This window comes from Pelmatolapia mariae, linkage group LG3_W (genome assembly GCF_036321145.2).
Source record: "Pelmatolapia mariae isolate MD_Pm_ZW linkage group LG3_W, Pm_UMD_F_2, whole genome shotgun sequence".
Taxonomy (NCBI): Eukaryota; Metazoa; Chordata; class Actinopteri; order Cichliformes; family Cichlidae; genus Pelmatolapia; species Pelmatolapia mariae.
This window is the reverse complement of record NC_086229.1, coordinates 16,115,708-16,142,278: the sequence shown is the minus strand read 5'-3', so window position 1 is coordinate 16,142,278 and position 26,571 is coordinate 16,115,708. Positions and strand designations below refer to the sequence as shown.

The window sequence follows — 26,571 nt, the reverse complement described above, 5'->3', positions numbered from 1 at the left end:
TTACCCCCCAAAACAATAAAGGTTCTCAGTGAAGTGAAACAAATAGAACTTATTGATCAGTAGCAAGTTGGATGAGATAGCTTAAATAGATAAAAGATAAAAAAGATAGCTTTTTACCTTTGTTGATCCAGCTAGCAGTCTAGTCTGGATATGTTGATCGTGTGTCATAGGACACCTCTCTGATAATAAGTGCAGTAGCATTGTCTTTCAAAGATAACACTGAGTTCTTTAGGAAACAACTCTGCTGCTGATTGGACATCAAAGGCAACTTCAAAGGAATCAGTCAAACATGTTTTAACTACAAATATTTAACTTATTCAGTGCAATGCTTATTGTGCTCAGTGCTCTGTTGTCTTTTCAGTCCCCCAGGTGGAGGTGGTGGATTCAGGTGTAGAGTCTGTCCAGCTGCCCTTTCAAACCACAAAAGACCTGCCTACAGATGCTAAAGTGGTGTGGTGGGACATTCATGACAGGAAGGTCTACGTTTTTTCAGACCAGGCTGGAGAGCAGGACGAGGTTTACAGGGACCGAACAGAGATGAAAAACAACCCGCTGACAACTGGAGACCTCAGTCTGACCCTGACATACCCCACTGACTGGGATGGAAAGACCTACACCTGCACCGTCTACAACGGACAGGGAAACACCCTGATGAAGAAACAGGTGGAGCTTAAAGTTAGAGGTCAGATGATACTTTGTTTTTCACATGTGCTGTACATAATTTGGACATATCACCCTTTTAACACTAATTCATCGCCATACTTTATCCTCCTGGTGAGTTAGGAAAGATTGATCTCACTGATCAGCAACAGTTTGGAAATCGATCAGCATGAAGCTGAAGGAGAAACTGTCAGAGCACAATCTTAAAGTGAACTCTGAAGCTGATCTGCAGACATCCCAGGGAGGTTGTACAACAATAAATACACAAGGACGCACAACACAAAGAAACTCTACTTGGAAATCTTTCTTAAGTGAAAAAGCAAGAGCGAACCAGATTTACCCAAACTAAAAGCATCAAAAGTCAACTAAAGTTTCCTGATTAAAAAATTAGTAAATGTGGAAAAGGGAGTTACAGTATCATTTGCATTACCTTAGTTTGAACTCTGTTTGTGCTTTGTCTTTATTAAATTGGAGAAAATTCTCAGCAATCCTGCTTTTAATGGTCTAAGCATCAATTCCACATCTTTAACTTTAGAAACATGTTGAGCTAACTGGGGGGCTCTTCAACTGGCAGGGAGGTTGTTCCATCCTTGCAGGAGTCCTCTCTGGATGGGCCTGGGCTCCCTTGCCACAACTTAGTCATCCACACTACTTACATTGTCATAACACACACACACATGTAATATATATATATATATATATGTACATACACACATACATATATATATATATATATATATATATATATATATATATATATATATATATATATATATATATATATATATATATATATATATATATATATATTAGTGTTACACTTACTACCTCTGGCGCCGGTGCCCACCTCTCAATTTTAAATCCATGTAGACATTGAGGGTTCTCAGGAGGGGCCGTGCTAACACCTGCTGCTCTCTGGCAGCAGCACCATGCCCTCCCCTGTTTTAAATGCACTTTAGAACAACACGCTGTTTGTCTGTGTCTATATGTCAGGTCGGGTCTTAGACTCCACCTCCCTGGGAACACCCAGGCCCTTCAAAGTGTGGAGGCCTATCTCCCCTCACCACACTCCCTGCCGGTGACTGATGCCCTCAGGGGTTGGGGCATTGGTGGTTGTTGGTGTCCGGGGCTGGGCGCTCAAGGATGTACCAGCTCACTCCCGGTGGCTACTTGGCGGGGCCTGGTGCTTGTTGCTCGGTCAGGCCTCTTCCAGGGCGCGGGGGGCCCTCGGGCCTCCGGCCGCTGGACCTGCGGCTCGGTTCATTCTGGCACAGCTGGCTGCCGGCAGAGCCGGCAGGCACGCCAGTGCAGCCCCCTCTGGCTTCTGCTCCGTGGCTACTGGGTGACCCCTCGTCTGGGGATCTCCTCAGCCCTTCCCATGAGGGTGGCACGGATGCTGTTTACACTTAGCTAGATTAATGCGATGGTGTTGTGTTTAGTATGTTGCTCTGTTTTTTTTGCTTGTTTTCTATTCTTTCTCTCTCAACAGGTGATCCAGGAGATGTTTTTTCCCTTTCTCACTGTCCCTCTTCTCTTCTGTTTTTCTTTTCGTTCCTCTGTTTTTCTCCTTTTCCTATCCCCCACTCATGTCTGTCCTGTCTGTAACAACTGAAAATAAGATAAAATAAATAATAAAAACAAAGGTCGATCAAATGGACAAATAAGCCAATGCCATGATGATCCATTTGGCAAAATAAATCCATTGGGTATCCTTGTTGGTCTTCAGACAACAATTCTGACGGCTGATGAACCAAATGGGACAGACAAAAAAAAAAAGAAAAAAAAAAAGAAAAATCTTGGGACTTCAAAAAAACAGATGTACAACTGAATTTCATCTGCATTGTGGTAACAAGTAATGTCAAAGTGCCTGAAATCTGGTGAAGAGAGAACGGATATAACAGAAATAGCAAGAGTCTCCAAAACTGAACCTTTTGAAACACCATAGGCATGATAAGCAGAAGAGGAACTGTGCATCCACGTAACCATCAGCTGTGAACAATGGAACAAAACACAGAGACATGGACAGGCAGTAAAGTCCAAGCTTTATTAATCTCATATGAGCGGGAAGAAAAACAGAGTAAACTCCAAAAGAAAATTTCCCTCACAGATTATGTTGTTTGTTTTCCTCTCAGTCTGTCAGGTGCAGGTGAAGGAGGGGCCGGAGTCTGTCCAGCTGCCCTTTCAAACCACAAAAGACCTGCCTACAGATGCTAAAGTGGTGTGGTGGGACATTCATGACAGGAAGGTCTACGTTTTTTCAGACCAGGCTGGAGAGCAGGACGAGGTTTACAGGGACCGAACAGAGATGAATAACAACCCGCTGAAAACTGGAGACCTCAGTCTGACCCTGAAACGTCCCACAGAGAGAGACAGTGGGACATACAGATTTAAAGTCTACAGGAAAACCAGCAGATACAAAAAAGTGCAGCTCATAGTCAAAGGTTTGCTTGTTTGTTTCTTAGTTCCTGTCTGACTGTGTTGTCAGTTGTCACAGATGATATTTGTGTGTTTGTGTGTGTCTGACTGTCTTGTGTCTCCTCTGCAGGGAGAGTTCAGGTCCAGGATCAAACAGGGGACATCAGGAACAGAAGCAGCTCCATTGATCCGACTCCTCTGATGGCTGATCAATCAGTTTGATCTGTGTGTTCTTTGATTATTAATCAGTGATGTCAGAGTGGAGTCAGTGTGATGTTGTTGTTGTGTGTTTGAGACTTTTAGTGTCCATGAAGGTCTCTGCTGCCGTAGATCCTCTGAACTGTGACAGAGGTCTCACTCTGGAGGAAACTCTCAGCACTTTCCAGCAGCTCCTCCATCATGGAGGACGTTCCCTCACTGTAACAGGTGGAGGCGAGAGGAGAGGAAGCACAGGTGGATCCTCTGAGGAAGAGGAGCGTTCGTACAAACCACATGATCACATGACCAGAATGGTTTAAGTACAAAGTCAGATTAATGGGTTTGCAGGTGTCCTTAAAGTCAGATTCCTCACATCAGGTTCAACAGGGAGGACAAAGGATAACTGTTTGCTGAGCTGAGCACTATATGCAGTCTGCCTTTGTTTTCGCGTCTTCGTTCACTTTGAAATAGTTCCATGCGGCTCACTTGTTTCGCCTTCTCCCAGCTCCGAGCTGCAGCCGGGGCCTGGGGGCAGGCACTGGGAAAGACTCGCTCACAGCTGATTAAATGCCAGATTTTCACTTCAGGAAGCACACAGCCCCACTCCACTGTTGGCCAACGCCCTCAACGACTTTTACTGCCGGTTTGATGAGACATCAAGCAGCTTTCACAACTCAATAGAGAATTCCCCAACAATAGAGGCACTTTGGTCACTCATGGTAATGGACTGATTCTTATATAGCGCTTTTCTGCTCTCCCGGAGTACTCAAAGCGCTCTATACAACACGCCACATTCACCCAGTCACACCCATTCTCACAAGCAATACCTCTATACTGAGTGCTTTCTAACTACACTAACACACATTCATACTCCGATGGATGCATCGGAGAGCAACTTGGCGTTAGTATCTCGCCCAAGGATACTTGGCATGCAGACTGGAGGAGCCTGGGATCGAACCTCCTTGCGATCAGTAGGTGACCTGCTCTACCTCCTGAGCTACAGCCACCCCCAGCAACAGCCACCCCATCCCCCCACCTTCCCCACCCCCCCCCACAACAGATGCTATGAAAGACTTCACCCACAGGAGCAACCTCCTTACTTCACACCTATGAGGATTTCACACCACCTTCTCCCACTACAACCCTTCATATTCATGAAGCAGATGTGAGGAAGCAGTTTAACCCTTTAGAAATACTAAAGAACCAATTCAATTCAATTCAATTCAATTGTATCTATATAGCGCCAAATCACAAGAAAAGTAGCCTCAAGGCGCTTTATATTGTACAGTAGATACAGAGAAAAGCCCAACAATCATAGACCCCTTATTAGCAAGCACTTTGGCGACAGTGGGAAGGAAAAACTCCCTTTTAACAGGAAGAAACCTCCGGCAGAACCAGGCTCAGGGAGGGGCGGGGCCATCTGCTGCGACCGGTTGGGGTGAGCGAAGGAAAACAGGATAAAGACATGCTGTGGAAGAGAGACAGAGATTAATAACAGATATGATTCGATGCAGAGAGGTCTATTAACACATAGTGAGTGAGAAAGGTGACTGGAAAGGAAAAACTCCTCGTGTGTCATAGTGGTCTGATCAGACAATATATTTACCCTTCTGTGCCATTTCATGTTTAGGTCAGTTATGTTTGTTTAGGTCAGTTATATTTCTTTGTGCAGTCATTTGGTTTGTTAAGTTTGCAGTTCTTTGCCTGAGTTCAGTTTTGTTTCTTTGACATTTTTTATGAGCTTAACATTAATTACTTTTGTAAATATAATATTTGGGTTAAATGAATGAAAACTTTGTTTTTCTAATAATTCTTGTGACTCCTGCTTTTTCAACTTGGTTCATCACACAGCCCTAAATATTTGTTTAATGTCCTGGTCAAATATTACTCCAAGGTGTTACTGGAGGCCAAGGTAATGCCATCCAGAGCAAGTATCTGGTTAGATACCATATTTCTAGGTATTTTAGGGCCAAGTATAATCAGCAGCATAAAGTTAGTTGTCACCCAGGTCTTTATATCAAGCTCTGCTGTGTTCAAGCTATTAATTACTGCGCGCAGGAGAGCCAAAACACACATCAAACATTAAAGTTCAGTTATGCCAGCTTTAACCTTGGGATGCCTCAGCTTCTCTTTTATATCCCCCACACTCAACTCTCTGCATCAGGAAGCTCCTGCCACTGGTCACCCTGGAAGTTTCGTCCTTCTACACCCTAACAGTTAGCAGATAACATAGTGAAGCACCGCTGACTGTGACAGCACTGAGCAGCTCCTTCAGTGGGAGACTGCGGCACCCACGGTGTGGGATGGAGAGATTTCACAGGTCTTTCCTCCCCACTGCTGTCAGACTCTACAATAAAGACTTTTGCAGCTGATCAAACACACAAACCCACACATGTGCAATAAGACTGCTATATGTGCAATTCTTCTGACGAAGTTGTGTTTTCCTACTCAGTTGTATATAGTATTTCTATTTCTATTTTATTCTATTGTACATAGTATTTTATTTTATTTTATTCCAGTGTTTTCTAATTTCTGCTACATAACTTTGCACTTTTGCTGTAACAAAACAAATTTCCCACCTGTGGGACTAATAAAGGCCATCTTATCTTATCTTATCTTATCTGACACAAAATTTGACTCTGACTTTAAACACTGGTCACTTCAGGTGTTGCTCTGATATACAGGAAATGACATCACGGCTCAAACTCTTTGTCAGTAAACCATTTCTTTATTTAACATATAAAATTTTGGTTTAATTGCTGCAGGATTTCATTACACAAACAAGCTGAAAAAAACCTGCAGAACACATGGATCAATGCATTCAATAAAAATATAACAGGAAACAGATTTCTTAATCAAACTGCTGGAACAAAGCGAACCACTCAACACAAACACTACAGTAGAACAGTTTAGAAAGCTTAAAATGTAACAAGAGGCACATTTTCATTCATAGCTGCCTCATCAGATCTTTACAGAAGACTCCACCTGAACTCTGTGGAGCCTGATCTCAAGGGTTTAAGTCTGACCCTGAAACCAGAAGAGGATCTTTCTGTCTCTGCAGATTCACTGTGATCCAGAGATGGCAATGATTTCAGTCCTGCATCACGCTGATGTTTGCACAGAGAAGATAATTTAGTAAATGTTTTTGAACATTGGTAACAGTAAACGTCATAATCATTATGCAAATTTTTACTCTGTGAATGGTACTGATGGCCATTGACCAGTGGTTGTTGATCAATGCTCATAAGAATTTGCATATTAATGATGAAGAAATTGACCTCACAGCCCATTGTTCATTCATTGGGCCGGTTTCAGTCGTTATGCAAATGTACTGTTTACAAGATTAACGTAAAAGCAGGAATCAAGACGTAACAGTTTATTTGTAACATGGAATCGTTTCTGAGTGGAGTATGAACTGAGATTACTCAAACTCTTTCACAGATGAAGTTCTCTTTCATGTGTCTGCGTTCATGCTTAGTATGATCACATGATTGTGAAAAGGTTTGGTCACAGTGTCTGCACTTGTATGGTTTCTCTCATGTGTGGACTCGTTTATGCTTTTCAAGCTGACGTGCACTGATGAAGGATGACCCACACTGATCGCAGACATGCTTTTTAACGCCACTGTGAAGGAGTTCATATTGTTTGAAGTCCTTTGAAGTGGTGAAGCCTCTCCCGCATTCTTTACAGTAGTTCATTTTGTCTCCAGTGTGTCTACGTTGATGTATTTTCAGAGTCCTTCAATGACTTAAAGTCTTTCCACAAAGGTCACAACAAAAGTCTTTCCCACAGCGATGACAGGGTTGAGAACTTGATCCATCTGTGTCGCTCTGCTTCTAAACAAAAACACAAAGACAGTGTAAGTCAGTCCTTCAACATTTTTATCCTGAACGTCACCTGGAATAAAGAGCATCTCTGCCAAAGTCCAATTACATTTTACGGTTTACATTATCACACTCAGCTCAATTTAATGTGCTATAAAAACGATAAGAGTAAAAACATTAAAGTAATACTAGTTTAATGCTACAATAACAATAACACAATTCTCAAACACTATCCCTAAAAACCTGTGATTAGAGTCTGAATAATCAGTCAGAGCTGCCTTTCCATGCAGTAGAATTGCTAACATGCTAACACACTTTGATGAGCAGAGTTGTTTCAAACAGTCGGGCTGACAAGATAAAAATATAAATACATACCTCACAGTAACTGCACTTGTAGAGTCTTTCTGGTGTGGATCTGTTGGTGTGCTTTCAGGTAACGTGGAGATTTAAAAGTCTTCTCACACAGGTCACATTTATAAGGTCGTTCCTCAGTGTGGGTAAACATGTGACGTCGTAACTCTGTGTTTGTAGTAAACTGTTTACCACACTGATCACAGCTGTACACATCATGTCTGGTGTGAATGCGTAGGTGTGTATTTCGGCTCCCTATCCGGCTGAAAGTTTTTCCACAAATGTCACAGCTGTACGCCTTAATTCCAGAGTGGGTAACTAGATGACTCTGTAAGCTGTTACTGTGAGTAAAAGCTCTGCCACACTGATCACAGGTGTACGCTTTAACTCCACTGTGGATGAGTTGATGTGATTTTAAGTGTGAAATGCGCGTAAAAGACTTTCCACACTCGTCACAGCTGAACGGTCTCTCTCCAGTGTGGATGAGTTGGTGTGCTTTTAAGCTTCCAGAGTGGGTAAAAGACTTTCCACAGTCTCCACAGCTGAACGGTCTCTCTCCACTGTGGATGAGTTGGTGTGTTTTTAAGCTTCCAGACGTGGTAAAAGACTTTCCACACTCGTCACAGCTGAACGCTCTCTCTCCGGTGTGGATGAGTTTGTGTGTTTTTAACTTTCCAGACCTGGTAAAAGACTTTCCACAGTCTCTACAACTGAACGGTCTCTCTCCACTGTGGATCAGTTGGTGTGTTTTTAAGTGTCCAGACGTGGTAAAAGACTTTCCACACTCGTCACAGCTGAACACTCTCTCTCCGGTGTGGATGAGTTTGTGTGTTTTTAACTTTCCAGACCTGGTAAAAGACTTTCCACAGTCTCCACAGCTGAACAGTCTCTCTCCAGTGTGGATTAGTTGGTGTGTTTGTAAGTTTCCAGACGTGGTAAAAGACTTTCCACAGTCTCCACAGCTGAACAGTCTCTCTCCACTGTGGATGAGTTGGTGTGCTTTTAAGCTTCCAGAGTGGGTAAAAGACTTTCCACAGTCTCCACAGCTGAACAGTCTCTCTCCAGTGTGGATTAGTTGGTGTGTTTGTAAGTTTCCAGACGTGGTAAAAGACTTTCCACAGTCTCCACAGCTGAACAGTCTCTCTCCACTGTGGATGAGTTGGTGTGTTTTTAAGCTTCCAGACGTGGTAAAAGACTTTCCACACTCGTCACAGCTGAACGCTCTCTCTCCGGTGTGGATGAGTTTGTGTGTTTTTAACTTTCCAGACCTGGTAAAAGACTTTCCACAGTTTCTACAACTGAACGGTCTCTCTCCACTGTGGATCAGTTGGTGTGTTTTTAAGTGTCCAGACGTGGTAAAAGACTTTCCACACTCGTCACAGGTGAACGGTCTTTCTCCAGTGTGGATGAGTTTGTGTGTTTTTAAGCTTCCAGACGTGGTAAAAGACTTTCCACAGTCTCCACAGCTGAACAGTCTCTCTCCAGTGTGGATTAGTTGGTGTGTTTTTAAGCTTCCAGACCTGGTAAAAGACTTTCCACAGTCTCCACAGCTGAACGCTCTCTCTCCGGTGTGGATGACCTGATGCATTTTTAGGGAAGCTTTCACAGTAAAATCTTTCCCAAACTCGTCACGGTTGTATTTTTTTCTTCCACTTCTTTTGTCAACAAAATTGTCGGCCTCCTGAGAGCGCTGACTTCTCGATCCACGTTGGTCCTGCAGTGACAGAGACACAAATAGAGGCAGTGATTTGTGGGAAATACATTATTCTAACCCGCCTTTTATTAGTGGTATTTTGTGAGCTTTTATTAAATAAGTATTTATACTTATTTTCATACACACATTGCAAATGTGCTCATGAGAGTTGGCATTCAGTCTTTTGAGGATCAATGCAAACACGCTTACAGACACAGATAAATATTAGACTTGTTTCTAGGGCAAAGATTAGAGACATTTGGCTGTGCCTGTACGCCTGCTCAGTGAGATTAGCACAGAATGTACTCTGGATGTTTCAGAGACGTGTACGAGGAGAAAAAACAGCAGGAAACACACAGAGTGTGAGACGGTGAGGACGGTTTTTAAGTGTTATAGAAGTCAAGTAACTGACGCATATTATGATATCTGCTTACGTATTGTGAGGCTGGACTTTAATATACAAAAGTTGAGATCTCTGTGAGTGACGCAGATATATATATATATGTACACACACACACACATATATATATATATATATCTATATGTATCTATACATCTATCTATCTATATGTATATATGCCTAAAATTACACAGGTATTACCGTGAACGGTATGATATAGCCCAGCCCTACACGTGTCAATATTTATGTCTCCAGATTGTTAGTGAGCCATTAAGACTGTACTCTTGGTACAGTTTTTATTTTTGATGCTTTTGTCTTACACTGTCAAACAATCACAGATTTGCAGCGTTTGTATGTGTGTGCAAAAGCAAATGTGCCAGGCCTCAAAGACAATGGGTGGTTTGCACAACAAAAGCAGGATGTGAATCGAGCATATGACCTGTACAAATGTCAGCAGGGGTGATTAACACCTCGGGACTTGCACCAGAAAATAAAAAAGTCAGTAATTCTAGTAGGTGTTGGTTTCAAGGGATTTCTGCAAATGTGCGCAGGGTTAGTAAATCTAATGTTAAAGTTAGCTCGGTGCTTACCTTTAGATGAGCCCACAAACCGAGAGAAACTCCGTGATGAAGCTGGAACTCTTTCCAAACAGGAAACAGGTCAGGGAGCAGAGACCCACGTGGTTCACGCTGATCTCAGCTACGATCCAGGAGACAAGGGTGTGCAGATCGATGGAGATATCGATCCAAACGTTGGTAGTGGTATATGATCGATACTTTAGTTTGTTTCTCTCCTGGAGGTTCACTATTTACTTGCTGTGGATGAAAAAGCAGCTCTGTCTGTGTGAACACCTCTTCTTATGCGGCAGACGCACTTTGCTCCGCCCCCTTCTTCCTGCCCTGCTGGGATTTGTTCCTGTGCCGTCACGTGACTCAGATGCGCTCAGAAGACTCATTTGGACTGCAGAGAGAGAGAAAGAGGAGCAACATGTGGAGATATTTTATGACTGTAAATGAAAATGCTGGAGAACAGCTGGAAGGCTGTCAAGCCACAGGGGACCACAACAAGCTGTAGAGTTCAGCTTATTTTTCACACCTCAGTTAAATGCTTTGACTGAAGTCTCACTGCACACACTCAAACTTAGTGTTTGTGAACACCTTGGTCATTATAACCTGACACTGATCAGTGCTGCTCTGACGACCACACTCACATCCATGTAATCATTTAACTGGGATGATCTGGATTTACTGCACAATGCTGAATGTGTCCTTACAGTACAGGGAATAACTCTCTCTGTGTTCCTGCAGAGAAACTCTGGGTTTGTGTGCTGACGAGCATCACTCACAGTATGATACAAAGGCTCACTCATACCTTTCCACACATGTGACAAATTCAAAAAGATGCTGAAACCTTTAGAACATCATAAACTACACATTGTTGTACTCTTTTAGGATGGAACAGCTTTCAGATTTATTTACTCTTAAAGGATAAAAGATGTTTTTAAGAATTTTTCATTCAAGAGGAGAATGTTTAAATAAGTCATGTAAATGAGAATTTCAAAGTTGGTGGCTGCAGTATATACAAATTGGTGTATCTCAAAAATAAAACTATGAAGACACTCAAAATTAATTTGGAAACTGTTTTATGCAACTTTTTTACATTTACAATTTTCAGGGATGAACCTCTGAAATTACTTTAACTAGAAATTTGTGTAAAAATACCACTATTGCAATTTATGTAGTTGCTGATGACTTGATGCATACATATGATTAAAATTTGGGATATAATGGTTGTATTGATATATAGCAACTTAAAATACTCCCAGAAATGGCACTACAACATGTAAAAATATAAAGATAAGCTCAGGCGGACTGGGTTCTTTAGTAGGTCTAAAGGGTTAACCTGCGTCCTCACATCTGCTTCATGAATATGAAGGGTTGTAGTGGGAGAAGGTGGTGTGAAATCCTCATAGCTGTGGAGTGAGGAGGGGGCTCCTGTGGGTGAAGTCTTTGATGGTGGTGATGGCTCTGTGCTGGTGGGAGTGGGGAGGTGGGGGGATGATGGACCAAAGTGTCTCTATTGTTGGGGAAGGTGGAGGTGTCAAGGCTGCTTGATGGCTCATCAAACCAGCAGTAAAAGTCGTTGAGGGTGTTGGCCAACAGCAGGTCGTCAGTGGAGTGGGGCTGTGTGCTTATATCCTTACTCTCATTTCCCTTAGCGTATCTGTAACATGCAAGTTCTGTCGGTGCTGTGCTACTGGAAACTGAATTTCCATCACACTATATGTTGTGATGATCTCAGTTCAGTCATGGTGTGTTCTGCAATCCTGCTGAATTGTGTTCCAGTCCCATCGACTGTGTATGAGCGTACAAACAAACGTGTGGCGGGGATGAATCGGAATGTCTTGAGCCTCAGCATCACATCATCATAGTGGGTGTCACAGTAATACTCGGGCAATTCGGAGTCTGGCGAGTCTGAGAGGTCCCATGCTTGCATGTCTCCCTCTGAAAAATGAGAACAATAACAAGATGTTATATTTTGTTGCATAGATACTCACACACACACATTTAACCTACCATTTGGTTTATTTAGTTGTCAGACGGCCTTTTGATTTTAGGTTTGCACAGGGCAGAATGCATGCCAGTCTTCGGACAAGTCGCAAAATCATCAAAAACAAGGCGTTTTCTAATACCCTCGTACGCAGTGTTGAGCCTATACCTCTTGATGGTGTCGTCAATCTGGCTAAAGAGAAGCAGCATAGCTCTCCAGTCGCACCACTGTATAAAAAACATGTCCTTAAACCATGTAGTGCGCTCTTCTATGTTATTCTATAGTCTATGGATGTTATTTATGACCATCTGTTGTGTTAAAACTAGTAGCCCCTGTCTCCCTCTTAGTTCAACATTCCGAAATCCTGATTTTTTAAATAAAATAATCTCATCAACCCGTGAAAGAAACCCCAGTAGATGCGTAATAGTGATGGGTCGTTCGCGAACGAAATGGCTCTTAGAGCCGGATCTTTGAAGTGAACGACGCGAGCCGGCTCCTTATCGCGAGCTGTGGGGGTTTTTTTTTTCTTTCTCTCACCCTCTCTCTCGCCCTTTTTTCTACTTCACTCTGCATGTGAGCCTTGTGCTTTGCGCTGGGGGAAGGGGCGGTAATTACACTCAGTAGCAGAGGAACAGAGCAGGAGGGAGAGAGAGAGAAAGAGAGCCAGGGACAACAACGTCACATTAGAAAGGTATAGTGATCATCCACAACTATTTTCAGTTGCAGATGATAAAGGAGTCAGAAAGTTTATTCATGCAGGGCCCATATGACAGAGAATATGCATGTTCTTTTTGTTTTTCATTTTTTCATTTATATTTAATTTATATTTAATTGTGTTGTGGTTTGCAGTGTTTAAATTTGTAAAAGGAAAAAACTGAAAATTTAAATAGTTGAACTGTGACTAGTTGGTTTTTGTATTATATGATTTATTTATTACATTTTATGTGGAGTGAATAAATAAAAGTATATTTACGGTGATCCCCAGAGACAAAGCACGTAAAAACTCCAAAACACGTAAAAACTCCATAGCACGAACAAACCCCGAAGCACGTACAAACTGTAAAACACGTAAAAACTCCATAGCATGTAAAAACTCCAAAACACATACGAAATCTGAGACACGTACAAACCCTGAAGCACATACAAACTCCAAAACACGTAAAAACTCCAAAACACGTACAAACTCCGAAGCAAGTACAAACCCCGAAGCACGTACAAACTCTAAAACACGTAAAAACTCAGTAGCACGTAAATACTCCAAAACACGTACAAAAGACAACAGAAGTGCTCCAGGATGCTAGGCGCAGTGTTGAGCTTTTGTTACCTAGTGGCTACACAAGCCAGCAAGTACCAATGACCGGATTTGGTGTGTGGTAGTAGCAGGTAAATGAACATTTTTTTAAAATTATTTGATTATATATATGTATAAATACACAAACAACACACATATGCTTTCAATTGTGTAATTTAAGTGATCTAAGTAGCTCTGTTTTGGAAGTTCAGTTCATGCTAGACATGAGCTTTGGTGTTTGTACGTGTTTTCTCTCTAGGGGCCACCGCATATATTTATATATAAATAAAACCACTTTTTTTTTTTACATTAGTAATTTCTTTTGTGCATAATTTTATATTATTGTTAATAATAAATTAATTAAAGCAACAAAACCTGAAGAGCCGGTTCGGAGCCGAAAGAGCCAGCTCTTTTTAGTGAGCCGAACCGAAAGAGCCGGTTCTCTAAAAAGAGCCGGAAATCCCATCACTAATGCGTAAAAACTAGTTAAATTAAAACTAGTGGTTTGATTAAATGAAACGCTTGTGAACAAGCTGACATTACCCATTCAGAAGAAATTCCCACTTGTGCCGTTTTTAAAATAAAATGCATGCATCGCTGCAAGCTGAGATATTGTCAGAATTATAAAATTAGTGTGATTAAAAAACTATTACCAACACTTTTGACTAGATGTAAATAAAAAGCATCCCCTCTTTGTTAAGGTGCACTGTGAAGCAAAATGGCTTCCACTCCGCCCGCAAAACAAAGAATTGCTTTTAAGAACACGTATGTCTGCATAATTGAATGTTGAGATACACCAAAGTGATAAAAATAGTTTGGGACTCTGACCAGCAACATCCAGCAAGACCCAGACAGCGTTTTCTATCTCCCAGCTGGAGTTTTTTGTTTGTCTGTGACTGCAGAGTCAGATCTTTGTTGAGCTTCACACTTGCAGAGGTGAGTCAGTTTGCAGAGATCCCTCCCACCCTGGCTTTCATGTGCTAGATTTCTTATGTGAAACAGTAATATTTCACTGACTGCTGCTTATACCACAGGTTAATACACTCTACTGATCCCTGATGGGAGAATCATCACCTCTGCCAGCAAAGAAGCCTGGTGGATGTTTGTTGACAGTCTGATGATGCGACATCATGCTCTGCATCTTCAAAGTTTGTCTCTTGATCATCATTCATACACAGTTATGTAAAGTATCCTCATATGTAGTAGAGCAGGGCAATATGGCCCAAAATATTTATCACGATATATATTTGAAAATTTGCGATAACGATATAACTGACGATATAACTGACACTCGACAAAATACTTTACAACTCCACAACATTATTAGTGCAAAACCCCCATCAATGTATTTTCACTTAAACAAGCAGCTGTTTTTTATGTGCATTAAAGTTATATAAAAATGTAACAGTGCAAATGCAAATTCCTTGCTGACAGTTTAACCAAAAGGCATTTCCAGTGGAAATTGGCCAACATATCCTCAGCATAACCATGAATAATATCCACAAAACTTAAAATGAGGTTAAACACACACAATGCAGTAATATTACGTTGAAGCACCGTATCACTGCGAGGCTCCCGACTACGGTAGCCGTAATGCTCCAACAGTCCATCAAGCAGTGCGGCTGCATAGCTCAGCAAAGTCATACTAAAACATTTGTGACAGATTTCTGAGTGCCGTGTGCCACCTAAAATCTGTTCGGAAAGGCAGGTTATCCATATTTGGTATTTTCATTTTTTTAAAATCATTGCCTAACATTATAACGGTATGATATGGCCCAGCCCTAGTATAACTGGGCCAACCTGGTAGTCTTCATTTATGGAGGCTGTTTGAGTCTGAATGTTGGATGTTGTGTATCTCATGTTCTCTGGGCTTTGTTGTCCTCAGTCTCTTTGCAGAATCAGAAACCTGTCACGGTTCTGGGTCAGTTTGATAAAGTATTTTGAGTTGTTATGTTTTGGTGTGTTTTTGCATTATGGATTGTTTTCTTATTCTCTTGTAGTGCTTGTGCTGCTGCTGCTGATGATGATTAGAGTTCCATGTTTCTGTTTATTCATTGAAGCGAGATCGATCAACTGCAGACCAGACAACAAACGACGGAGGCTTCCAGAAAAGTGCAATCAAACGATGAGTTTATTAGCAGCGGAGAAGACATATCAGGATATGTCCTCTGACAAAAATACATGTGAAGAACATTTTAAAGCACTGGGGTATCCGCCCCCCCATGGCGTCAACACAAGTCAAGAGTTCATCACGTACAGTCTATGATATATCTTGTACATCTTTAATAGTTATAAACAGACATGGACCAGACATATAACTTCCCCTTTCTGCAACACCTTCCATGCACAATCATAGTCCTAAGCCTTCAGAGCGCCTGAAGGCTGGCTATCACCTCCAGTCGTCTGTTACCAAGTAGCTAAAAAGGCAGCCGGTTAACGAAGGGTCAGTGACACTTGCCTTTTAAGGTAACAAACTTCAAGCTGCAGGGTCTCTAAAAGCTAATAATGGACCCTCGTCATCAATCACTAAGCAAACGTAACTGCAGCCAGTCCCAAGAAGGAGCAGAAGACACTTGGGCCTTCGCTCAGGCCTGCTACTAGATTAATATGTGTATTGTAAGCATGCATGCAATTAACCTGCTATGTTCACATCCTCCCTCAACATGTATCACCTGGACACTCACCAGTGAAGCTTAAAACCCTCTTGGATGTAACATCAACTCTAAACAAGCACAGTTATGCATTGTGTATAGAATGATCATAAGTCAACCTGTGAATGGAAAGGTTAATGTGATGACAAACATATTCAATGCAATAAGAACCCTGTAAACAATATTACTGTTAAAATAATACTGTCGAACGTCTTATTAATGCAGTCATCATAAGGCAGATTACATGATAAAAATAAAAGAATCTCTGAATCCCAACATACCCTCTTTTGACATTCCAACCAGGAATGTCACCACACTTCGTGTTGTATCACTCCCTGTCCCACTCTACGGGTTCTAAGCTGGTAGATGCCCTCGACCCAGCCAGGGTTCGCAACCCTAGCCATAACTTTTACCAACACTCCTCTGACACAAGGAATGATACCACAACCAGCGATGACCAACATTCCCAGAAATACAGCCAATGAGCATATCACTGACATAGCCACACCTTTCCATTGTCCAAACACAGATGTCATCCAGGACGCCAGCGGATTTTCGATACCTGAGTGCTCATGCATTGTTTTAGACAAAATTTTCAGACCCTCCAGAGCTCGGGTTACTGAGCCATCTCGGGCAGTATTAATAGGGATGAAAGTGAAGCACATGTCTTTGAACATGGCGCACGTCAAGGGCCATTTGATTTTGCACTCCCATCAGCAAACTCGGACCCAATTGTTCTTCAAACCCCATCATGGCGTCCCTGGTGAGGTTAGAGAGTCTCAGCAGGTTGTAATGAACATAATTAATGCGATCAACATTTTTATTAGGCGTTACCCAAAGAAATATACTCTCAAATCCTGCAGCTATCGGATTTACCAGCTTGTACTCGTCTGGAACTCCCCTAGGCACTCCTATGGAGTCTATCCAGGTCGGTGAGTTCAGGCGAGGATCATAAGCATGTGTACCCTGGGTCCCTCTTTTGGCCAAAATCTGTCTCTTATGTCTGGCAGCTAAAGTTTGCGTGTTATGTTGTGGAATAGTCTTTACCTGGTTACCAATCAGTATGAGTGGAGCTCCCAGTCACTCTGTAGACAAACGTGGCCTGGCTGAAGCACAGGCAACATTGTCAGATACATGTTGTTCTCTAGCCTTTTGAGCCACCCAATCAAGCCAGAGGTTACTGTCCTTGAAACCAGTGGCACGCTCGATTAAATCCTTACGCTAAAGTCTAGAGTAATCTGTGGTCAGAAGTACTCTCCCTTTCGGCTCCTGTTCCTTTTGATCTACTGTTCCTGGAGTCACCGTCTGATCGGTCAGAATGGTGATAGAACTTTCTGCGAGCGGCTTAGACTTTGGATGAATTAAATTTACCTAAGCATATCATGGGGTGATTGCAGACCTGTACATCATACGCTCTCCAACTACTATTAGCTCCTGTACACTTAATGACGTCCCACAAATCAAACGTGAATGAGCTGGTAGACCCTTTAACATAATTCAACTCTATGCCATTATTGCTGCTGAGACACTCATCACCTTTACCTGACACCTCGCGCTTTTGTCTTTTTACCGATCCTATTTTAGCAACTACAGTCTCAGGAAGTGCTGGACTGGACTGGCCTCCGTGTTCAGACAAGGGGTCTGGAGTACCCTGCAAAATATAAACAATAAACAACACAGCCATGGTTAATATCACTGCATATGTGACCAAGTGGTCGGCGGGGTTATAAAAGAAATAATAAAATGACAACGCCACCTAGGGGAATTTCACTCCCAGGAAATATGCTTAAGAAAGATAGATAAAAAAACAGGAATAAAAGGAGGCCGCACAGATTCAAGGATGCACACTGAGGCAGGTTAGCTCCAATATTACTCACTCCAATATATAACGAGTGAGTCCCCGCGTCCTCAAGACCTGTGCCCCCCAGCTGTGTGGAGTCTTTCATAAACTGTTTATGCTGAGTCTGAGTCTGCAGAGGGTACCAGTGTTGTGGAAGACATCATGCCTCGTCCCTGTACCAAAGACGGCACTGACCTCCCACATCATGAAGACCCTGGAAAGGCTCGTCCTGAACCAGCTGCGACACATTGTCAGACCACATCTGGATCCCCTTCAATTTGCCTATCAGCCTCGTCTCGGAACAGAGGACGCCATCATCTACCTGCTTGATCGTGTCTACACCCACCTGGACCAGCCAGCGCTCACTGTGAGGGTCATGTTTTTTGACTTTTCCAGTGCTTTCAACACCATCAGGCCGACCCTGCTGGGTGATAAGTTAGCAGCAATGCAGGTGGATGCCTCTCTGGTGTCCTGGATTGTTGATTACCTGACAGGAAGACCACAATATGTACGTCTCCCACAGTGTATGTCTGACAAGGTAATCAGTAACACAGGGGCACCACAAGGGACTGTCCTCTCCCCCTTCCTCTTCACCCTCTACACCACGGACTTCAGCCACTGCACAGAGACCTGCCATCTTCAGAAGTTTTCTGATGACTCTGCGGTGGTTGGATGCATCAGCAGGGATGATGAGACAGAGTACCGGGCTGTGGTCGACTCCTTTGTCACGTGGTGTGAGCAGAATCATCTGCAGCTCAACGTGGCAAAGACCAAAGAACTGATTGTGGAAGACAAGGAAACACTTGACCCCTGTTTCAATCCAGGGGGTCAGTGTTGACATTGTGGAGGATTATAAATACCTTGGAGTCCACATTGACAATAAACTGGACTGGGCTAAAAACACCAAAGCACTCTACAGGAAGGGCCAGAGTCGTCTCTATTTTTTGAGGTGACTGAGGTCCTTCAACATCTGCCACAAAATGCTCAGGATTTTCTACGAGTCTGTTGTGGCCAGTGCGATCCTCTATGCTGTGGCATGCTGGGGGAGCAGGCTGAGGGTCGCAGATGCCAACAGACTCGATAAACTGATCCGTAAGGCCAGTAATGTTGTTGGGATGGAGCTGGACTCCCTCAAGGTGGTGTCGGAGAGGCGGATGCTGTCCAAAATAAAGACAATGTTGGATAACACCTCCCACCCACTCCATGACATGCTGGTCAGTCACAGGAGCGCGTTCAGTGAGAGACTGAGATTATCGAAAAGCACCACTGAACGACACAGGAAATCATTCCTGCCTGTGGACATCTCCCTGTATAATGCATCTGTTTAACATACTGGTTACTGCTACAACTACATGGTTCTTTTCCAGCTATTTATTATTGTGTGACTTATGTTTCTTTCCCGCTATTTATTATTGTGTGACTTATGTTTCTTTCCTGCTATTTATTATTGTGTGACTTATGTATATATACGTATATATAGATATATATATATTGTACTATTCTTAGTTAGTGTGTTGTCTGTTTTGTTAATGTTGGTGTATAATTGAGCACTGTAACAAAGAAATAATTTCCCCCAGGGATCAATAAAGTATTCTGATTCTGATTCTGAAGAATACCTCACCTTTGCCCTAGAGGTCTTTGCTTTTGTGAGGACCCAAAGAACTGAACTGATGGGAGATGCACAAGGAAAGGGGTTCAGGTCCACTGTTGTCAGCAGTGAGGTAGCCTCACTCTGACAGCTGAACCTCAAATCACTGTCTCTGTTCTCAGCTGATCAAGTTCTTTCCCGATTCTCTTCTGTGATTGGCTGAGCTTCAGGCCTTCTCTCAGTGCATGTTTCAGAGTCAGGACTGAAGGTGGAGCTTTGTGTGTGTCAGGCTGGGGCCGCAGCAGCCGCCTCCAACCGGAGCGCTCTGGTGTGAAACTAGGAGGAAACTGAACGTCTTCCTCTTTCCTCAGAAGTGATCCGTGCGCGTCTGGAGTTGTTTCCACTGATCTGGTTTAACAAGGTGTGAAGCTGAACTCTGTGACAGTGTGAGCAGTGTGAGAGTGTCAGTAGATGATCAGCAGAGGAAAGTGAGAGCTGCTGTGAGCTGATGTCCTGAAGGGCTTTTAAAGTGTCTCTGAGTTTGACAGGAACATGAAGATGTTTGTGGTGTTTGTGATCCTCCTGCACGGTAAGTACACCTTCCTCTCTCTGCTCTCATCATCATCTCTCTCTCTTTAATGTGTTGAAGTGCAGCAGGAGGAGATTTCCATCAAACACTGGATTCTGATTCAGATCAAACTAACAATCCAAAGCAGCAACTTTCAAATCACTGGATTCTTCTTGGTGGCTTTCAGATGAGCTCATGTTACAATCTGCTGCTCTGTGTGTGTGTTGTTGTGTAGCTCTGTGCCTCTCATCGTCTATGGACATTTAAATTCTCATGAGTGGATCAGGAAGTCTAGTAAACTGTGATTATTATTTTTTTTTACAATAGTTTGAATACAATTAAAGTATCAGGTGTTTATTTTGTGTAGGTTTGTACTTGTACTGCAATGTTACAACAGTGTATTTCAAGCATTTATAAACAACTTAACGTGTTCATCACTTTAGCATTTCCAGCTGTTTAATCTTAGATCTGTAGTTATAATAATATCTCTTAGTTTGATATTAAATGAGTCTTAGAGTACTGCACAGATGTGTGATGAGGTCACACTTTAAGAGTTCGTTCTGTAATTTCTTTGACCACCAGCGTCTCTGATTGAATATGTTTTTTCAGCGAGAGACTAACTGTAAAAGTTGTCTCTTTCATGCCTGCAGATAAATGTCAGTACGGTGCTAAACTGAAGGCAAGCAGTTAATTTGTGTTTCTGTTTGTGTGTTCATCTCAGTTTCCCAGCATGCCCTGGCTCTGGTGGTGGAGGTGAATGAGGGGGAAGAATATGTCCTGCTGCCCTGTCAGTACTCCGGTATCATCCCTGAGGCAAATCCCACTGTGACGTGGACTCGCAACGATCTTGATCTGAAATCTGTTCACCTACGACGAGAAGGAGGAGATGATCTTACAGGACAAAACCAGCGTTACAGCAGACGCACATCAATGAGGTCTGACGCTCTGGACACTGGAGACTTCAGCCTCTCTCTGAGAAAACCAGAAGTGTATGACAGCGGCAACTACACCTGCACCCTAAGTTATGGAAACCATGGGGTAGAACGTAGACTGACAGACATAGAGCTGGAGGTCAAAGGTCAGCAACTAACCCTGATTGATTAGTTTTAAAAAAAATTGCCTACTCACATAAACATTCCAGTTATTGTTTTGCACTGTAACTCTGGGCTCATTGAGGCCCAATAAAAATGCAATAAAGGTTTTACCAGTGTTCTGGGAATCCATCCTACCTGACAAACCATCCTACCCGTTGTTTCTACAAATGCGCATAACACGAAATTAAAGGGCGAAGCGTCCTACCTTTATGAATGTGACCTATAAACATACTTTAACAGATAAAATTCAGTGGCAAATCATCATGATGGGCAAAGTTAAGTGGCAAACCGTCATACCTACTTACATTTGTGCTAGAATTACTCTGTGACAGCAGAAATGTGCATAAACTGCGTACGGTTGGACGTTTTGTCAAAGTAGAATGTCAGAACACCGGCATTAACAAAACATTCATTCTCCTATACTGGCACCTTGTCTGAGACAATAATCATAGATAAGTTAGCCACATGTTGCTGGCTCTTTAGCACAGTTTGAAAACCCTGATATGTTTTTCTCACCCGTTAGTTCATCAGGAGGGTGCAAGGTTTGCTTCATCTGAGTGCTCGATTTAGCATGCAAAAAAATGTAAAAATTTCAAATGAGTGATTTTGTATTATTTTTTGCAGTGAATGAACATGTAAAAGTATCTGTGCACCACTCCACGAGGCTCAGCACACTATCAACTGATAATGGCCACACAAAGGATATTTATATACTTTATTAACACTACTGGAAGGATAGAGTCAGAGGAAAGGAATGTAAACACTAGGATAACAGTGTAGTTCACTGTTGTGCTAATGGCTGCTGCTTCAATATGTGATCATTTTTGTTTCTTGTCCTCTCAGACCAGCAGGTGATTGTGAAGGTGGTAGAAGGATCGGAGTCTGCCATCTTGCCCTGCAAAACGACAGCTGACCTCTCACAGGATGCCACGGTTGAGTGGACTCGCTCTGATGTAGACTTCATGTTGGTCCACGTGTAATCAAAGACACGTAACACCATCAGGGAACAGGATGGCTTTTACAGAGTCCGAACGATGATGAATGAAGACCCGCTGAGAACTGGAGACCTCAGTCTGACCCTGAAATACCCCACAGATGGAGACAGTGGAGGATACATCTGCACCATCTACAGGGACAAAGACATCCTGAGACAGAAAGTAGTGCTGCAGGTCAAAGGTCAGTGTAGTAAATGCAGCTCAAAGGTCGCTGCTACAAGTAAGATCGTAAGAGTTCATTTTCTTATTTTATTGTTTCTTCTTAGAACGATCTTGGGCTAAAGTTCTAGTGGCTCTCCTGGTTCTCCTGGTTCTTGTTGTGGTTTCTGGAGGTCTTTTATATAAATTCCGGCAGTATTTCATGTCAGGTGAGTGTCTCTTACTACACTACCCATAATGCTGATGGTTAGCAGGTGTCCTCTGGTGGCTCCTTGACTGTGGCTCACACAAACTTGTTCCAGAAGCTGAAAGAGTTGAGATTTACAAACAGCTGATACAGAGGCTGTATTCCAATTCAGGGTCTGCAGCCTTAAAGTACGCAGCCTCAACGGTCCTCAAGGCCGGAAGTGCGAGGCTTGTGTAACGCTTCCGTTCTTCACAAATCACAGACACTCAGAAAGGTTGGCTGTTCACGGTTTATTCTGCACAGTGCAAACGTGCCTGCAGAAGACAGAAAACACTTATCATGTGTCTTCTGGTGGTACAGCAATTGTAGCTCCCTCACAGTGCAAACGCGCGCTGTGTAAACAGACTTACAATTAACTTCTTAATAAAGAAAAGATGGAAAATAATCATTTCTCCAATTTTACAGTCTGTCACACTGAATTTATCACTTATAAAAATACATTTCACAACCGTATAAAACAAAATAACAGGATAACAGAAATATCACTGGCTAAACATTTCCCTCTAGTGGACAAATTAACAGTAGCGCATTACATTTTCATTTGCTTGTGCTTTGCAGACAAGATGACTGTTAACAAGCTCACGTACCTGCAGAAGACAGAAAACACTTAACAGGTGTCTTCTGGTGGTACAGCAATTGTAGCTCCTACAATGTAAAGCAACATTACAAAAAGCACAGAAAAACAGTAAATCCAAACACATTTCCTGCTATGCGCAGCAACCACTAGGGGGCCGACAAAAGATTACTGCCAAAGAGCATAAATACGGCAGAAACACTGTTTAACAGCAACCAGCCTTTGTTTCGGTTACACAGTAACATCCTAACATCAATATAAACCTATATACATCGACATGTACAACTTATGTAACAACATTCACACCAGAAACCATAAAAATGGTTTCTGGTGTCAGAGCCTTTCCTTACAGAACTTACCCTCACAGTGCAAACGCATGCTGTGAGGAGCGGAAGCCTTAGCAGCTTCTAAATGCTAGAGTGAGATCCGGTTTCTGGGTTTTCAAAATAAAATACAACAAAAAAAATGATAAAATTCACACTTAAAATAATAATTAAGACCAGATAAGTGCATGTTTTTCAGATGTCTTTTTAACTCTGTTACACTCACTCCCACTGACTTTTATCAAATTTGAGCCTCAGGTACCCACACTGGTACGCACCAACCAAACAGAGGTCAAAAATCACAGTCACCAACTAAACGTATCCCTAAGGATGAAGTGGGATGGGAGCAGCGCTAAACTCCCAAGCCAGCAACTGGCAGCAGAGTGCCCGAAATACACCCTACTAATAACCCCTTACAAAGGTGTGTACCATGGCTCAAAAGGAAAAACAAAATACAAAAATGTGGAGTACATAACAGCAAGTGCAAATCCCATCACTCAGGTATGCATATAAACAGAACATTTAGTCAGAGAAGGATGGAATCAAAGACTTACAAACTGACTTCACATCAAACCTGTCACGAGCCACGACTTGATTTGACATAGTCTGGATCAGTCTATGCACCGGTTTGACAAGTCGCCAAAGTCTGGTTCTGATCAGGGAAGCATTCCTGGTTTGGCTATAGTCAACCATTGGGGACTGAGCAGCAATGGCAGGAGCAACTACATCCACCGCTACGTCAGGTGTAGTAGAGCATACTTGCACACTCTCCCCACAGCTCGTAGCAATATTGACCTCCTGGGACGTCGTGCTAGAACCAGCTCGGTTGAAGTCCACTCCAAGAGACAAGCCAGATGCAGCCGGCAGGGCTGAATCCACGCTTGAAACATCAGTAACATCTCCCTGGGACCTGCTGGACTCCGTCAACTGCGACACCCATGCAATCGTCCTCTCCCCAGGGTCCAAAGGTTCAGAGACAACCTCCAGGTCAGCTGTCCCATCCATGGCATCGGGTGAGCGGTTATCATGAGCACCAACACAGCTCACAGCAGGGGCATTCAAATCCCCCTCCCCAGACGCAGCCTCATCATCATCTTCAGGCGCCGTGTCCACATCCCATGTAGAGGAGACGTGATCCGAGGTTCCAACATCATCCTCCAGGGGCAGGAAATTCGCCACCAACAGCAGATTCCGATGGACCACTCTCTCTCGTCCGGAAACAGAATCACGGATCTTGAAAGTGTGAGTATCAGGGTTCACATCGATCACGGTGTAGACCGTTGACTCCCACCGATCAGCAACCTTCTTTTTTCCCCTCTCTTTCCTGTTGGCAACCAGGACTCTGTCACCAACCTCAATCCTGGAACCCTTCACTCTCCTGTTATAGAGTTGCGAATGACGACGCTTCTCCTGCGCAGCTCGGGCGCGTGTAATTGCTTCCTTCACATCTTCCCTGAGGGAAACCACATACCTGTCATAACAGGTAACAGCAGGATCGCTCAGGACAGAGCGGAACAGAATGTCAACAGGCAACCGGGGCGTGCGACCAAACATCAGGTAAAACGGTGCAAATCCTGTTGTCTCATGTGCGGTGCAGTTGTACATGAACGTCAAAGTCTGAAGCCGTCGTGGCCAGTCCACTTTTGAGTCTTGTGGTAGGGCACAAATCATCCCACCCAGAGTCCGGTTGAAGCGCTCCACACTGCCGTTCCCCATCAGGTGGTAAGGCGTCGTGTGTGTCTTCTTCACACCAGAGACTCTGAGGAGCTCACTTATCAATTGGCTCTCAAAATTAGCACCCTGATCGCTGTGTATCCTTTCCGGAAACCCGAATACACAGAAGTACCTGTCCCAGAGAAGCCTTGCAACCTGTTTAGCCGACTGGTCCTTGCATGGGAAGGCCTGCGCCCAGCCAGTGAAGTGGTCTGTGATGACCAAGACGTCGACGGACTTGTTGTGGGAGGCCTCAGCCGACCAAAAGTCGATGCAGACCAACTCCAATGGTCTGGACGAGGACACGCTGACCAAAGGAGCACGCCCCTCTGGTTCGATAGTCTTACTGACTACACAGCGCTGGCATCCCCGTACATGGTCTCTCACATCACGCCCAAGGTTCAACCAGAAAAATCTCTTTCTAGCCAGGTCTAAACTCCTGAACTGGCCCTGGTGACCGGCATCATCATGGATCCCTCGGAGGACCTCAGCCTTCAACGAGTCAGGAACCACGAACTGCAGTCGTCTGCTACCTGATATCTGGTCTCTGGAGACTCTGTACAACACACCATTGTTGAGGACCAGCTTCTCCCAGTGGCTCAGGTATCTTTTAACAAGGGCTGGGTCCCCTACCCGCTCTCTCCTCGAAGGTCTCCTGTGTCTCTCAACGTAGAAGACGACGCGGGACAGCGCTGCATCCTGCAGCTGTGCATCCCTAAGTTCTCTCTCAGAATAGGCAGGTAAGGCTTCCAGACCGGGGGACACCATCTGTGGCAGGTGATGCAGAGCCTCTATCGCTCTCCCTCTTGGGCCGACATCCCATTGGACATGTGACTGCAAAACAGCTGTGACAGCATCTTCAGCCAGAACAAGGGGATTCGGACTCTGCGTGCCTTGGTACATGATGGAAGCTCCACCATTCGCCTCGCAGTCGGTGGACGACCGAAACGCCCTCTGGATTGATGCATGCGAAACATCTTTTGCCTCATCAAGGAAGTCTGCATATCTCTCAGCCAGCAGTCTGTCACTTACAGTATCCTTCACAAAAGGCAATCGGCTCAGGGCATCTGCCACAATGTTCTGACGGCCTGGGACATATTTAATGTCAAAGTCATAGCTTGCAAGTTTAGCCACCCAACGTTGTTCACAACAGTCCAGCTTTGGCTTGGTTAAAATGTGGGTCAAGGGGTTGTTATCAGTCCAGACGGTGAACTTGTGACCTTTGAGCCAATGGCTGAACTTGTCGCAGACTGACCACTTTAACGCCAGAAACTCCAGCCTGTGCGCTGGATAGTTTCTTTGAGACTGAGACAGTGATTTGCTGGCAAAAGCAATCGGTCTGGGCTTAGTTCCACCGTCCTGGATTTGAGCCAATACTGCTCCAATGCCATCCAGTGATGCATCTGTTGACAACAAGAAGGGGCGAGAGAAGTCTGG

General features: G+C 43.5%; 2 protein-coding genes across 2 annotated transcripts in view; both read right to left on the bottom strand.

The window, feature by feature from the left end:
* Positions 1–26,571, bottom strand: part of LOC135932628 (uncharacterized) — a 305,408-nt gene that overhangs the window by 172,740 nt on the left and 106,097 nt on the right. The gene's annotated exons all lie outside the window — the stretch shown is intronic.
* LOC134646743 (zinc finger protein 814-like) lies at positions 7,380–10,285 on the bottom strand. The gene is made up of 2 exons (XM_063500616.2): positions 10,132–10,285; positions 7,380–9,162 (listed from the first exon to the last, which is right to left on the bottom strand). The coding sequence occupies exon 2, from the start codon at positions 9,034–9,036 to the stop codon at positions 7,474–7,476; it is 1,563 nt and encodes a 520-aa protein (XP_063356686.2). The 5' UTR covers positions 9,037–9,162; positions 10,132–10,285; the 3' UTR covers positions 7,380–7,473.

What these genes read in the sequence shown, in the direction of transcription:
- LOC134646743 (XM_063500616.2), bottom strand. Translation starts at nt 9,036, where the DNA reads ATGCATCAGGTCATCCACACCGGAGAGAGAGCGTTCAGCTGTGGAGAC.